Source organism: Bolinopsis microptera, unplaced genomic scaffold (genome assembly GCF_026151205.1).
Source record: "Bolinopsis microptera isolate Bmic1 unplaced genomic scaffold, MBARI_Bmic_1.0 sca162, whole genome shotgun sequence".
Taxonomy (NCBI): Eukaryota; Metazoa; Ctenophora; class Tentaculata; order Lobata; family Bolinopsidae; genus Bolinopsis; species Bolinopsis microptera.
Genome location: NW_026971934.1, coordinates 1 through 17,167, shown reverse-complemented (window position 1 = coordinate 17,167; position 17,167 = coordinate 1). Strand labels below are relative to the sequence as shown.

Below are 17,167 nucleotides of genomic sequence, written 5' to 3'. Positions count from 1 at the left end.
AAGAAAGTAGAATATATAGTGGTTCAATACATTTATCTCACCGGAGCACTAGAAGGTCGGTGCACTACTAATGCTAATGCCCGCATGGAACAACAACTCATAATTGTGCAAGGCTGGGAGATAATTTGGCTAAGATTCAGGAGCTAAGAACTAAAATTGCAATTTACTAAATTTACTAATGCTCGTTGTTAGTAATTTTACCTTTTAAAAGTTTAAATGACCCACATATTAACTTTATTTACGACTTTTGTAAAATATTAGGACCCTATTTTGTATTTGAGTTCCATTAAAGGGTTAATGGTGGACACCGGCAAGAGAACCACTAGAAAATTATCAACTATTACCATCGCACACGACTTAACGTTAACGGTTCAACAATGTTAATTCCTTTACTTCAAGTGCTATATTATATTTACTAGGCGGCGCTCAGCCTGTAAGTGTAATTCCGCTGAATCTCTATTCGTTTATGAACATAATAGCCTGGGATCCCCAGGTAATATTATATATATATATTATATATATTATATATACAATATAATATATAATATAATATATATATATTATGAAGTGAACACCTGGTGTTAAATAGAAGCGAATTCAGATAATCAAATTATTCAGGCTCAGCCAGTTTTACGGTTGAACGGTTTTACATGAGGATCTCATTCTTTGTTGCAACTATATCACCACGAGAAACTGGCCGCTAGAGCCTAAAATGTAAAAGCTCGCGAAATTATTAAACAATTGCACTGGAAGCTCGATAGATAGAGAGAGAGAGAGAGAGAGAGAGAGAGAGAGAGAGAGAGAGATAGAGAGAGAGAGAGAGAGAGAGAGAGAGAGAGAGAGAGAGAGAGAGAGAGAGAGAGAGAGAGAGAGAGAGAGAGAGAGAGAGAGAGAGAGAGAGAGAGAGAGAGAGAGAGAGAGAGAGAGAGAGAGAGAGAGAGAGAGAGAGAGAGAGAGAGAGAAGCTGGAGTCGTCAGGTTAAACGGTTTCCGCACAGTTCACCTCGACTGTAGATGTGTCGAATCGTTCAGATTGATGGAACATGAAAGTCACGGCACAGGCGCTCACATTACAAACAAATAACTGCTGGCCTACTTGAGGGGACCTGTCTAAATACCAGCTAGTGCACAGTTTACAGTTTCTCACGACCGCCACGTGACATGGTCTAACCAATGAGAACGCTTACCTTCAGGACGTTTAACCAATCGGTTATCAACGTTTGATTACCTGTGCAACGTGAAACGTGATATTTCGTTGATTATAGTTCATCAAACCATGATGGCCATTTACCGATGACGTGTTGTTTAAGTGGTGCAGTTTTTAAGGACAGCGGGGTCGAACAATAGAAACTCGTTGGTCACGGAATATTCGTTTAATTAAACTTAATAAATTAGCATTATAGATTACCAATTATAATACGTATGGTAGCCTTTAGAAAAGAGAACACGAACAAAACAATTATAACTATATAAATATTGAACTCCACCATCCTCAATGGTCATGACAATTATCGTGTTCAAATAATAAGGTTAATAAATGAGGTAATTAAAATAAATATGGAATTGTTCCTCGTTCCAAAAACCGTTTAAAAGTAAAATAGGTCGCACACACTCTTAATTTTAAAACTCGGGTGAAATAAATGTCAAATTTGCATCACATCATCAAAAAATATACATGTATTATTAATATGACAACCGCTAAATTGCCGATACGAAAAAATAAACATTACCTATTTTCAGTTCTTATACATATAATACTAAATTTGGCAAAAGATATACTGTATAAATAATATTTAACTAGCGTATCATAGTCAATGAATAGGGGGCAGCGTAAAGAAAGCACTCCTAGCCTAATGGCTCAAAATCAGCGAGAAATTGTCTCCAGCCCTTTTACATAACCAACATGATAAAGTGGAGTAATATCAACCAGTCTGCAAGGAGGAAGACATGTCTCCTGAACTGTTGAGGAGAGAGACAGCTTTGAAGAGAGATGTGTCTCTTATACTGTTTGAAAGACAGTACTATCTCTGATTGAAATTGCTCCAGCTTTTCTCAGTGAGACTCCTACAGCTCCTCATGGAGAATCCTGCCGTAGTCGGTAGCCTGGGACCCAACAAACACTTCGTGATGCTCAATCACTTCCTGGTAAGACAGGACCCCGTCCTTGTTAGTGTCCGCTTTCTGAAATAGCGACATATTATTGTCACGTGATATTAGTGTCACGTGATATTAGTGTCACGTGATATTAGTGTCACGTGATATTAGTGTCACGTGATATTAGTGTCACGTGATATTAGTGTCACGTGATATTAGTGTCACGTGATATTAGTGTCACGTGATATTAGTGTCATGTGGTATTAGTGTCATGTGGTATTAGTGTCACGTGATATTAGTGTCACGTGATATTAGTGTCACGTGATAATGGAACAGTTTTTACTTCTTTCAAGAAGTATCACTAATTGCGGACTATTTAAGCTACAGAGACCTTTGACCAGCAGATGTTTTATTAGCAACATTGTCACTGTGGGTGTAGTTCGATACTCTTAGATGCATGGGTGTGTCATCTTTGGTATGCAGTGTGTAACAGGATCAACTATAATGGCTTCATATACCATCAATAACCACTTCATTACAAAATCTAATTGTTAAACAGAGAAATATTACCTCTATCAGATGTTGTGCCTCCTCCAGACTGTAGTTTATCTCAGAGGGCACTATCCAGGCAGCCAACTCTTCCTTGCTCAGGTAACCATCGTGGTCCTTGTCTTTGTTTTCCTGGAAACTCTTCTTTTCTCGCTCTAACCAATCTGAAATCATCGAATGAGAAACCATAACAATTGTACCAGGGGTGATATAGTATAAGGGGCCAATCATACAGACATTCCGTGTGGCTGTATTTAATACAGTGTATTATGCTGTGAATATTTTAAAGGTATATTGAATTAATTAAAGGGGTCGGGGTGATAGCTTACGTATGATATACTTGTCAAAATGCTCGCGTGGAATATTGCGCGCGAAACGTGTTATCATATTCTGCGCACTGCGAAATGCTATCAGATTTTAAGGTCCAAAAACTAGTGATAGCTTGCTAGTACTTTTAGAACCTGTTCCGCTATGTAATTACTAAGGCTTTGGATGATATAATTGCAGGCAAATGGTAAAGCTAACGACTGGTGGTTAATACAGGGATGGCGCTTTAGAATCCGTGTAGTAATCGCCTTCTTCGTATTGGCTGAAAAGTGCTAAACGATGCTTAAGACCTGGCAGACATTGATATTCGTAAATAGCTTAAGAAAAAAGATGTTACGATAAATGATTAGATGATAATGGGTCATTAGGTCGATAGCTAGAGAGAGTAAATAAGTGCAGAGTGTCAACTTTCTGGCTGGGTCGATGATAAAATAACATTGTTTGCTACCGCGGTAAGATAAATCATTAGCTAAAAAATGAGGTCCAGATAAGTTGTATTTCAAATCCAATTTGGAGGCTAACATTTTAACAGCTCTGTGCGAATATACAACTTTAACTAAATGGAGATCAGATCTTGCCATGCCATGATTGAGCTTTGAGGCTAATTACACAAAAACTCAAAAGAAAATCAATAATTTGTCAACAAATTTGTCAAACGAATTTGTCAACGAATTTGTCAAACTCGCCTCTAAAATCTATGGAGCAACAAATGAATGATGCCTGAGCGCATATATTTTGATAAATTAATGAATTAAAATGTTGGTAAAAGTCATCACCTTCGTCGTCATCGTCGTCATCGTCGTTTTCCATTTCTCCGACATATTCTGAAAGTGAGATTTTACCATCCTGGTTCTCGTCCATATCCTCCATTGTTTCCGCAATCACGACATCTGAAGAAAATGATTGTTTAATAACATCAAAAAACGGAGTAGTTCGCTGTTTATTAGTCTCATGATTGAAATACTGATATCTGGATATTATCCGGTTGGAAGAGACAAGGACAAGTAAAACAAGGAAGTTAGGAGTAAGGGCAAATTTTCGGCGTCAACGCCATCTTCAGGCTCAATAAATGTATTTAATTGTAGTTGTGAAAAAAGTTTTTATAATATCCAGATATCAGTGTTTAATAACAGTTCAACATAATTCTGGCATAATTATTAGATAAGCAAGTACGGGTATATGGCCCCCAGAATATAGGTCGTTTTTTGAGCACTTAGAAACAGGTGTTAAAACTACTTCTAAGCATGTTTAGGGCTGTAAATATGTACATAATAACCCTTTAAATGTTTCTTGGGTAGTTGAAAATAATTATTAGGTTTTTAAGTGTACTTTTTTTTCACCTGTAAAAATACCATTTTGTTAACAGGGCCCCCAGAATATAGGTCCAAACATCTGTTCCTAAGTTGTTCTAAAATTGTCACAGACAGTTATATGCAGTCAGAATATGTTGCTGAGACTGTATTGATGATGCCAATGGCTCCAGATACTAATACTCTAGTAGCAGGGAGGGATTGAGTGTGCACTTCGATGTACAGAGTTTTTTGATACTGAATCGGGTTAATTAGGTCATTGGTAACTCAAATTACCGAGGTGCACATTTTGTGTCGCTAGTCCCAACCCTGTGGGGGCCACGCCCATATTTCACATTAGGCGCATATATGGGAAATATGTATCTCAGCTTCTGAAGGTCTTAGAGACTCAAACTTTGGCTTAAAATGACCGCAATGCACATATTTATATTGACACTATGAAGGGTATAAAGGCCCAAAATGCTTACTTTTGGAAAAAAATCCAGAAAAACCGATTTTCACTGGGGCGAGAGTGAAAAAATCTACTCTAGAAGCTTATTGACATCGAGTATGCAGTTTGGTGTCTACAACTTTTCTAGAAACCAGGTCTTTTGTAAGGTCATTCTGGATCAGAATTGATAAGGTGCGCAATTTCTATCAGTAATCCCAACCCTAGGGGGAAATTTCTAAATTACCCTCAGGCGCAAATATATGACTTTTGTATCTCGGCTTCTGAACGTTGTAGGGGCCTCTCTTTTACCTCAAACTAACTGCAAAGGCCACATTTATTTACAAGCTATAAAGCAACATAGGGTTTATAGTGCTTAGTTTTGGAGATATTCATTAAAAACTGTTTTAACTTTCGTGCATCCTAAATTAGTAACACATGTACTTAATTTTGGTATCCCGGGCTAAAAAAGTCTTACAGACACTTCACTTGCAGCACAGCAAAATGTTCAGCATGAACACATTCAGATAATATTTATGGAGCAACACAATTCAGTTTCAGAAGCTCCTTCCAGCTATCTTATCTTATCCACAAATGTACACATCTAACCATCTCTCTGGTTACTTCAAACCACTAACCACTTCAATCCCCAAATTTATACATCTAACCATCTCTCTGGTTACTTCAAACCACTTCAATCCCCAAATTTATACATCCAACCATCCCTCTGGTTGCTTCCATCTCGTTAAAGCCAAGGATCGACCGAGACTGCTTTTTTGACCGGGAATGGGAAAAAGTGCTGGGACCGGGATTAAGACCGGGACCGGGATTAGGGATCGGGATTAAGCCGGGATCCCGGTCTTACCACAAGTTGGGCTCTCTTCAGTACTGTTTGGCTATTATGGCTAATTACCTCCAATCCAACCTCATGTAGTAGAATCTACTTCTAGTTTCCTTCAATTCTGCTACCTCCATTCTAGCTCTTTCTAGCAATCTCTGAATGCTACTTCCTGCTCTATCTAGCTTCCACAAACACCCAATAATTGTTGTTATGCTACAACTAGCACTGCAAATTCTAGCCATATCCAGCAACCTCAGACTTACTCCTACTCTGTTCAGCTGCAGCTCATTGGCCGTTGTACCAAAAACCGGTCCCCAAACAAACAAACAAACAGCTATCACCAGCACCTGCAAATTCTAGCACTATCCAGCAACCTCAGACTACTTTCTGCTCTATCCAGCTAACACTAGCAAACGGTACCCACAAATTTTAGCTTCTTCTAGTTACTTCGGGCTACATCCATCCTTATTCTGCAGTTAAATGAGCACTCTCAAATTCTATCTGTTTTACCTAATTCCGGCTACCTCCAGGCTCCAGCTAGAACTTTAGGGTGCTTGTGCTATCTGGATATAGCATAATGTAGTCTGAGTTTGCTGGATAGGGCTATAATTTGCAGGTGCTAGTGGTAGCATAACAAGTAACAACAATTAGTGGGTGTTGGTGGAAGCTAGATAGAGCAGGAAGTAGCATTCAGAGGTTGCTAGAAATAGCAGGTTTCCCCTTCCTCAATGAGCTGGAAATTGTTGAATGCAGCTGATGCAGCCTGAAAGAGCCAGAATAAATTGTTGCTGGTGGTGTTATAAAAGGCAAGAGGTAGCTTAAGTTAAGTTTGCTAGAAAGAGCAGAGGTTGGAGGGGCCAGGGGGCCTTGCAGTAGCAGCTAAATAGATGTAGCCAAAATAAGTGAAAAGAGCTGGAGTTGGTGGTTTCTGCCCACTGGTGGTACCTGTATAGAGCAGGAGGTAGCATTCAGAGGTTGCTAGAAAGAGCTAGAATTATAACGTGCTGGTGGTAGCTGTGTAGAATAGGCATGACATGGAAGTAGCAGAATTATAGGTAGCTAGAAGGAGATTCTACAACATGAGGTTGGATTGGAGGTGATTAGCCATAACAGCCAAACAGTACAGGAGAGAGCCCAACTTGTGGTAGATATAACGAGATAGTTAGATTTTCATGTATAAATTTGGGAATTGAAGTGGTTTGAAGTAACCAGAGAGATGGATAGCTGGAAGGAGCTTCTGAAACTGAATTGTGTTGCTCCATAAATATTATCTGAATGTGTTCATGCTGAACATTTTGCTGTGCTGCAAGTGAAGTGTCTGTAAGACTTTTTTAGCCCGGGATACCAAAATTAAGTACATGTGTTACTAATTTAGGATGCACGAAAGTTAAAACAGTTTTTAATGAATATCTCCAAAACTAAGCACTATAAACCCTATGTTGCTTTATAGCTTGTAAATAAATGTGGCCTTTGCAGTTAGTTTGAGGTAAAAGAGAGGCCCCTACAACGTTCAGAAGCCGAGATACAAAAGTCATATATTTGCGCCTGAGGGTAATTTAGAAATTTCCCCCTAGGGTTGGGATAACTGATAGAAATTGCGCACCTTATCAATTCTGATCCAGAATGACCTTACAAAAGACCTGGTTTCTAGAAAAGTTGTAGACACCAAACTTCATGCTCGATGTCAATAAGCTTCTAGAGTAGATTTTTTGGTCATAGATCAGACAAGGCTGGTCGGTCGGAGGTCGGTCGGAGGTCGGTCAGGCGCCGGTCGGCGGTAGGTGAACGCCGGTCACTCTCGCCCCAGTGAAAATCGGTTTTTCTGGATTTTTTCCAAAAGTAAGCATTTTGGGCCTTTATACCCTTCATAGTGTCAATATAAATATGTGCATTTCGGTCATTTTAAGCCAAAGTTTGAGTCTCTAAGACCTTCAGAAGCTGAGATACATATTTCCCATATATGCGCCTAATGTGAAATATGGGCGTGGCCCCCACAGGGTTGGGACTAGCGACACAAAATGTGCCCCTCGGTGATTTGAGTTACCAATGACCTAATTAACCCGATTCAGTATCAAAAAACTCTGTACATCGAAGTGCACACTCAATCCCTCCCTGCTACTAGAGTATAAATTGAAATGGTTTAGAGTATACTTAATAGCAAAAAATCAAAAACTACGGCCCCCAGAATATAGGTATGCAAAAATCGTCCTCAAATACTCCACCTTCATACATTTTGATGATGCCATCTCTTCAGCATATGTTCTTTAACTGTTTCTCATCACTACCCCACATTCCTTAATGCTCAGGGTGACAGAGAAAATGCAGAATCTTGGTCGCTATTTTTTTTTTAAAACCTATATTCTGGGGGCCATATACCCGTAATGAGTAAAATCTTTAATTTTACTAGTTAAAAAGCTTTCATGCACTCATTTAGTAGGGATCTTAACTAAATACTTAAATAAGATTGAAGGAGTGTCCCTAGATATGATTGAGGGGGGCTGTTTTTATCTGTATCAATACAATGTGCACCTCAATGACTGTAAATCAGACATTTTTGGCCGCCAAATTTTTTCAAAGGCCTAACTCAAAATTCTGTCCCAAAACTTAAGGTCATGAGACAATTCTACGTTGATTCTGAAAATTTCATGTGAAAATATTGAAACCCTATTGAGTTCTATTGTTTTGAGCGAAGTCAGTTTGAGATATGGGCGATTTTGTTCATTTTTTGCGATTATTTGAACACAGAATCCACAGTTAGGTAGATATTGAGCTGATAATCATAGAGAATGTGTAATATATGCTTACCTTCCATATAAAGTTGGTTTCATTCAAAAATATTGATATTTGACCAATTTATGGACCAAAATCGATCAAATTTGGTGCGTATGCCCAAATATGGGCATATGGTTTTTGTTTTTATCCCATAACTCGGCCAATTTTTATCCAATTTTGATAAAACTTGATATGTGGGTTCAGGAGACTAGTAGCTACAAGTAGAGCATCCCAAAGCATGGTTTTGGGCATGTTCAGGGTTTTTGACCAACCTATATTCTGGGGGTCGTATAGACCTATATTCTGGGGGCCCGTAAAATTGTGGTGGCCATAACTTTTTTCCAAATTGTCAGTTTGCAGATGTCTCGATGAAAAGATAGCTTAAAATAATACTTATACTCATACCAGTAGTCTTAATGGCATGTGTTGGACAGATTTTTGTCATGACAATTTTTCGCCATATTTACCCCTCTAGAAAATGACAACATCGTTAAAATCTTTCGCTGTCATGACCAAATATACCAAAATACCTCATGTAGGTCCAAAATTTTTATCCAGAAACATTAGTTACATGTTTTACTCCAACATAGCAGTAACAGATCCCATTAGTATCGCTTATCTTGGTTAGAACTGTATCCACTAACATGACCTATATTTTAATTTGGGGGCCACCTATATTCTGGGGGCCATATACCCGTACCTAATTATTTCGCCATGGGATAAAATTAGATAACCACAATTTTTAGTAAACCGGTCCAGATTGCGTTTGCTACCAGGCCATCTCTAGATTAAGACATATTTCATTGCATCGGAGATACCGATTTTGAAATATATTAAACACGACCTGGCCTGAAGATATAACATTAATCATAACAGTAATCATAACATTAAACTTAATATTAAACATAATATTAAACATTACATTTAAACATAATATTAAACATTATATGCACGCAATATTAATAACACACACGTAGAGGGGTGAGGGTGTTTTATTTGGAGTGTGCCGAGTTGTTTGGGACACGGACTGAGGGTTATTGGGATGTGGGGAGCCTTATCATATATAATAGAGGGGTCTTGTATCTCTTGCAACATAGCATCATCATATCACCATATTATACAATTTTCGAATTGAACACGTCATCATTAATTAACGTCTTTCGCAAATTCCACGCGTGTTAAATTAAAGCTAATTACTTATGTACTCATGACATGTGGAACGGAGAGTTGAATATTTCTGAATATTCTGATTCTGAATATGTAAGATACTGTACAGTATTAAAATGCAGCACAGTATTAACTACAGTAAACAATATGTTAAATCAGAGGACAAGCTCCCGAAACTAAATCTCTTATTGGGGTGTATGCACTGTGCAATAAACTGGGGGTAATATCTTAGCGTGGTTATACTAGATATCCCTTCTAATATTACACGAGGTTTAGGGAGTCATTGATCTGTGACACTGTGACACTGTGACACTGTGACACTGTGACCAGTAGGCAGTATATACCTAATACCCAAAGACATCACCCTTGTCGAACAAATTGCGTTACAATCTGTAAGAACAGCTGTGATCAGTCCTATAATTAATACCCGAGCACATTACCCCGATTTACCGTACAGTTCGGGGGAAAGGTAAATAGAACGGAAAATTATTGTACAGTAAATCGGGGTTTTGACTTGTGAAACTGGGTCCACTGACTTTTTATCTCATAATAGTCCAGTTGAAATATTAGATATTTACAGATTTAAAGTGTTGAAGAATGTTCCATATGAACATTGAACAGTCATTCTGTGAATGAAACCATTACATAGGATCATGACATTGTGTTTAGACTTTACTTACAACTGCACGTTTCTAATGATGTGTACTGTAAACGATATGTTAAGTTCTGGAGAAACATTGAGCAGCAGTCACACTGTCACCAAGAAACACTGTCACTAAGTAAAACATTAAGAAACACTGTCACTAACTCATCCAACTACAATAGTCTTGATCCTCAAGCGGCCCCTGATACTGTCCGTGATGCTGCAATCATCATTAAAGTTTACACTGACTCTGAGAGATCCGTGTCCACTGTCCATAAATAATAGCAGTTCGCTAAATATAAGTGTAAAAGAACAGAGCACCCCCCCCCCCCCCCCCCCCCCCAGTGAGTGTATTACAAAAGCACAACCCGGAATATGTAGCTTGTCGCTGAGGACTGTGAATTACCAAGATCTTGAATGATGGATCAGTTATTGGGAATATACCAGCATTGTTAACAGAACACAGCGAGTGAGGAAGTTTCTTAACTTACGTGTCCCATGGAATCAGAGTCACTCTTTTGTTGTTTACAAACAGTTACACTAGCTACCCCCCGATTAGCACATATGATACTCTTATAATCTCTACATCCGCCGACATTAATTTAGCTGAAGTGGATATAATACGTGGATAAAATACGTGGATATGATACGTGGATAAAATACGTGGATATGATACGTGGATAAAATACGTGAATAGGATACGTGGATAAAATACGTGGATAGGATACGTGGATATGATACGTGGATATGATACGTGTCCAAACTTTGAGTGCAGCTCTTAAATACAAACTGTTTAAACTCTAGCTTATGAATTACAATTTGAGATGCAAATCAAATTTCAAGAATTGCGATTTCAGATTTCGACACGAATCTTGAAAGAGTCCGTATCTATAGCGGTAAACTTTACTATCCAGCCATACAGTCACTGTGATCTTACTGCATAATAGAGCACTGCAAGAATTACAGTAGATTAGGTATGCAATGTATGATGGTAGGCATTTAATGTATGTCCAGGTCGACTGTCGAGTCTAGAATATTCTAGTTAAGTCCAGGTCTGGTGCTCTGTCTGCATCATCCACGTGCATACAGTACACTAATAACCTCACAGAGCTGCACTCTATTCAATACGATCCGTAGTATATAAACTGACTCTATTCAATATGGTACCTACCCAGTACCCAGTGACCGTACTCAGTACTGATACCATTGAACAGTGGTGATTGGTGAGATTATTATATCGTACTGTTACCTGAATCTTCATCCTTTTATATCTTTAATCATTATAATATGCCAAGTGTGACAGGTTAATGGACCTAGCTGTGACGTCACGTGCTGTATTATATTTTTGTTCGATTAAAGTAATATCTTGACTTTGTGATATTAGTAGTACAGTGTACACTCTGTACAGGTTATAGAAGTAGTACTTTAAAGTTATAATAGAATATTACGATAACGCCGTGCTACTACAGAGAACTAGTACTTGGTGCACCAAGCCAGTTTTAGCTAATAGTGAGTATACGGAGAATAGTGTGAGATACTTACTTACTTACACCATGAAATATGAATAAAGTAAACTAAAAACTTCTGAGTCCTGAGATCTGCCCTAAGTTCAAAAGTATCCATCGTTTGTTGATAATATAAAGTGTGGTTTGTGGTAGATATTTATATAGCGTACTCCACAATCTACCTTATCGGACCTTATTTGGAGGGACATTAAATGGACGCGCGCGCTGGAGGCCCTTACGTTCATCTTAATGTCCGTTCATTTAAGGTCCGTCTAAGTTAAAGTCCGTTGAATTATTTTCAAACATTTTTCCACTTTGAACTTTTTGTCCAAAATATGACAATTATGAGAACTTTATTATGCCTAGGTAGAATGTAGGAGTGACGACCCACATACAGCTATGGCTGGAGATCTAACGCCCAAAAAATCAAGATGGGATAAACACGGGGCTGTGCTATTTGTTTTTCGCTTTTTGGTTTTTGGGAAAAATTTTTAGGGGTTTTTGGGTTTATTTCCAGACACGCTTTATGATAAACCGGTCGAACGATTTTTAAAAAGGGAGTTACGGGAAGATGAAAAAGGGTACGTATGGACTTTTTGGGACACAAGAAACAAATGCTTTAATCGGGTGGAACAATTTTCCAAAACAACTACAACTGTTAATTTTTGATCAGAAAGAAAAAAGCATGGGGGTTTTGGATTTTTAATTCCCAAACTGCAACCTTTAATCAAAATTTTTCAAACAGATCCGAAAGAGTTGGGATTTTGAATTTTGTTTCCCTAAAGGGTGGTAGAAAATAAAAATTTTCAGAATCACAACAGTTAAGGTCTCACATTCCGGCCAACAACAGCCTGAAAAACTGCCCTCATTCTAAAAAGATTTACACAAGTATCATCTACCCTAAAAAATGGGAAATGTTCCACGCGGAGATTTTAACTCAAAGCTGGGTAAACGAACTAGGGTTGATGAACAATTAGGTCTGGAAGGTTTGATAGGTAGACATGGTATTGGGACTAGAAATGAAAATGGGGAGCATTTGCTTGAATTTATGGTTAAAGAAGACCTAACAGCATGCAATACTTTGTTTGATCATCCAAGTAGGGCACAAACTAACTTGGACTGGTGAACACAGGACTAAGAGAAATACTCCTATATACGCTCACTTGACTATGTGCTTTGCAGGAGGAGGTCTACGGTTTTAATAAAGGACAGCAGATCATACGGAGGCGCTGAGTTACGATCTGATCACAAACCTGTTGTAACTCGATTAACGCTGAAAAAATCATGTTCTCATTCACAAAACCAAAAAATCAGATAGCACTCAGTTTGACTGTTCAACTCTCTACAGGGATAAAGAACTCAGACAGAAATATCAAAGTGCGATTGCTGAAAGGTTATCGGTTAAAACTTATCCAGATGACCCAAATGAGAAAATGAATGAACTTTTTAGTGACATACGTGCGTGTGCTGAAGAAACTATACCCCTGAAAGGGAAATCCTCTAAACAAAATTTCTCCAGTGATCTAACAGTAGCTTCAATTAGTTGCTAAAAAGCGTGATCAGACTCTAAAGATCAAATCAGCCCCAAATGGTAGTGATGTTAGTGGTAGATAGGAGAGCAGTAAGAAAGATTCAGAATAGCATTTCTAAGAGACTTGTGCAAATAAATAACATGAAGGCTGACGCTCTAGCAGAAGAAATAAATAACACTGACGATGCTAGAAAGATGTTTGAAGCTTCAAGATCTTTAGCTGGAATAAAAAAGTCGGGTAACATAGTGGTCAATGATATCAACAACAACCCTATTGGTACTGATTTAGGGAAAGCAAACACAGCGAAATCTTTCTTCGAAAAACAACTAACAGAAGGAGTTGAAGCTGGCCTGCAACCTTTACCTGCGATCCAAAACCACTTGATAACCCCATTACACCAGTGAAGTTGAACTTGCTGCAAGTAAACTCAAATCAAACCGTGCCAGTGGTCCAGATAATCTCCAGAATGAGTTGATAAAGTACGCCCATCCAATCACTTTTGAGAAGTATGCTGAGGCAATTAACGAGTCATTTAGTGGGAACAAATACATAAGTTCAATAGGACAAGGTATTGTGACCTCCTCTACAGAAGCCCGGTAAACCTAAAGGTCCCTCACAAGCCTTAGACCACTTACACTGTTAAACGGATCAAGGAAGATGCTCACTCAAATTGCCTTAAAACGGGTTGAGAGTAGAATTGACAACTACACCATGCCATGGCAGAGTGCTTACAAGAGAGGTAAGGAGCTGCTCTGACATTGGTGTGGGCTCAGAGAATGCTAATATCTGGTGAGATGAGGATGAGAAATGGACATTTAGCAAAATGGGTATTGATATGAGTAGAGCTTTTGATACCGTGAAAAGGGACACTATCATCAATGTTTTGAAGATGCTGGTTGTTCCGGAGGACGACATTCGCTTAGTTCAATACCTTCTATCGAATACTCTCCTTAGAGTTCGTGTAACTCCTCACTGTCGGAAGATTTTGAAAGTTTACTCCCCTTTCGGGTACAGTTTTCTGGAAAGCTTTCACACTATTTTTTGCAGCAGCCTTAAAACCACCTCAGAGCGTATCTGGGAGACCAAAAAAACCCCTATCAGAAATAGGTTTTCCAACGAGTGGGAAATTCAGACGATTGTGACTTTGCGACGAGGGCACGAAAACTAAATTTCCTCCTACGTGAAGAATTCTCAAAGACGGAACCTCCATAAATGAAAGAAAACGAATTTATAAACCCTTTTACCGGCAAAAAACGAAAAACACAAACGCACCATTAGCTAATAACAACCCGGCAATAAAAGTCACTAGGGTTCCTTCCGTACTGAAAGGGCTTCAAAAAGAAATCCTACTGAGATTGCTTTTAAAACTTTTTTGGGGGAAAATTATGGGGTCCGGTTAAAAATTTTCCCCCGAAAAAAGCTAGGTTATATGATCCAAGTTTGTATCGTATTGATTACAACCAAATAAATGGAACCCCCAAAAAAGCAACCATGGAGAAAATGGACACACTCCATCGTAACACCTAGGTCCATTTTAAACATCAAATGGCCTAAAGGGTAATGATAAGCAACAAAGCATTGTTGAAAGGTGCAAAGTTGAATAGTTATCCAAGCGTATTGAACACCAGCGGTGGAAGATGTTTGGACACATTCTCAGGAGTATGGAGAACACCCCAGCCCAAACGGCTCTCTCTTTTGCTATTGAATCAGATAATTATTCATTGGTATATTGGGGAGACCTAGATGAACTTGTTATCGGTTTTAAGAAGTGATTTAAGTAGTAAAATTTGCAAATGGACAACTTGCATGAATTGAACGAAATTAGAGATATAGCTGCATGGCAACAGATGTTGGGAAAATCTTTTTCAAGGGTACAGTTTACCGCATTAAGGTATTTTTAAGAATCATTTTTGTCGGTAAGATCCTGTTTTATAATAATAAAATAATAAGTTAACGAAGGAAAGGTTCTCCTTGGGCGCCAGAGGGACAAAAACCCTACAAATAAAGGTTTTCAAGGTCACTTTGGGGGAAAAAGTCCAAGGGGAAATTATTGGCATAAAAATAGTTTTAAAAAATTATTTTTCCCCCCGGGGCCAAAATGACAAACTTTTCCAACTTACGGTAAATCGTTTTGCCAAGACTTTTCCGACGTGAAATTTTATATTACCAGGGGAGGTAAAGAAAAAAGTGCTAGGAAAACCCAAGTGGATTCGGGTTTAAACCCTTTAAATTGTCAAGAAAAACCATAACCCGAAGCTTTTTAAAAGTAAAACGAAATGCAGGGCCGGGGTATTTGATAAAAAATTTTTCCCAAAAGCTAGAAATCCCTGAGCTTTTAAAACTGGACTATTTTATTCACGAACACCCTTTGATAAGTGAAATTTTAAAAAGTATTTTAACCTGATCATTAAACAATTTTAACATTTTTACTGCTTTAACGAGCTAATCTTATTACTGATAAAAAATGGATTTAAAAATCTTTGCGAAATAAAAAACGTCAAAAAATAACAAAATTTGATTTTTGAGGTTTTTGAATCCCCTTCTAGCGTTCACATTTAAAGTCCGCATAATTATTCCGATCAATTAATTTCGTCCAAATAAGGTCTGAAAAAGGATGTGAAACGGCAACTGGACAATTTTTGTTAATTATGAATCAAAATTTTCGTTTTTTAAAAAAAATTTCCGTTTTTTAATGTTTTTGCAATTTCTAAAATTGATTCGAAAAATGGGGGGGGGGGGTAAAAATTGCCAAAAATTTTTGTTTTCGTAATATTTTAACGACCCCTTAAATACAACTTTTAATTAAAAAAGAAGGAAAAAAAAATTTTCAAGATCAAAAATGCAAAAATTCCCGCCCCCGTCTATTTGGCCTTTAAAAACCCCCAGTATATAAATAAAGGGAAAAAAATAAAAACAAAATAAGAAAAATTTTATAATACATTTTTGAACTTTTAAAAAGGTTCTATACTGCGGACGCTGCCCTGCTGTAAAGTAAATATGAGTGCGAGATTAAATCTTAAATTAGCTAAAATTTTTTTTAACAATAAAAAAAGGTTTTCGAACAAAAAAATTAAAAAATTAAAAAAATAGGGGTTGATTTTTTCCCTTTAAAAAAGTTCGTATTGCTGTCGGGTCTGCAATGTAACTATGTAAAATTTGATTTTGGTATTGAGATTTGAGATGTTATAAAATTTAAAATGCTTTACTATTTTTAGTAACAAAAAATATAGGTTTTAAGAATAAAAAAGAACAATAAAATTTAAAAAAAAAAAATTGACTTTTAACTTTAAAAAAGTTCTTATTGCGGGGCGGCTGCTGCATGTAATATTTATATTGATATTGAGATTGATACTTATTTTATGCTTTTTTTTTATAACAAAAAATAGTAGGGTTTTCGTAAAAATAAATGCAAAAATAAAAATCACTTTTTAAATAAAACGTTCTGTATTGCGGTCGGGTGCGCAATTAAATATTTTAGAAAGGTATTAAGACCTTTTACTAAAATGCTTTAAAAAAAAAAAAAAATTTTAAAAAAAAAGCAAATGGTAAAAAAAAAAAAAGCCAAAAAAAATGAACAAAATTCGGATTTTTTTATGGTTTTGAACCTTCTAGCGTTCCATTAATGTCCGTTCATAAAAAATTGTGTTCATTTTTTTGCCTTCCAAAAAAGGCCATAAGTAATCTATAAAAAGGAGTACTATTTTTCTCACCCTAAATCTCCATTCTCTAACAACATTGATCTGAGGCAAAAAATTTTCAAAAAATGGATTTAGAGATTCGAAAGTACATTCACACATGTTAATTACATCGTTTATCATTAATTGTTGTGCTGTATTTTTAGTGGGGGATTTCGCCTGGGGTCAGGGGCAGTACTCAAATTTGGTAGAGCAAGAAAACGCGAAAACTCGAGGTTTTTGGATCATTCCCCATTTTTCCCCCAGTTTTTCAGAAAAATCCCCTCCATATAACAAACAAAAGTAGGCCTCCATCTCGAAGTGAAC

General features: G+C 37.4%; 1 protein-coding gene across 1 annotated transcript; it reads right to left on the bottom strand.

Annotated features, from left to right (window-relative positions):
* Positions 1 to 1,357: 1,357 nt before the first annotated feature.
* On the bottom strand, positions 1,358 to 3,856 carry LOC134825848 (calumenin-like). Its single transcript, XM_063838039.1, has 3 exons — positions 3,746 to 3,856; positions 2,664 to 2,806; positions 1,358 to 2,180 (listed from the first exon to the last, which is right to left on the bottom strand). The coding sequence occupies exons 1-3, from the start codon at positions 3,837 to 3,839 to the stop codon at positions 2,064 to 2,066; spliced, it is 354 nt and encodes a 117-aa protein (XP_063694109.1). The 5' UTR covers positions 3,840 to 3,856; the 3' UTR covers positions 1,358 to 2,063.
* Between the last annotated feature and the right edge of the window lie 13,311 nt (positions 3,857 to 17,167).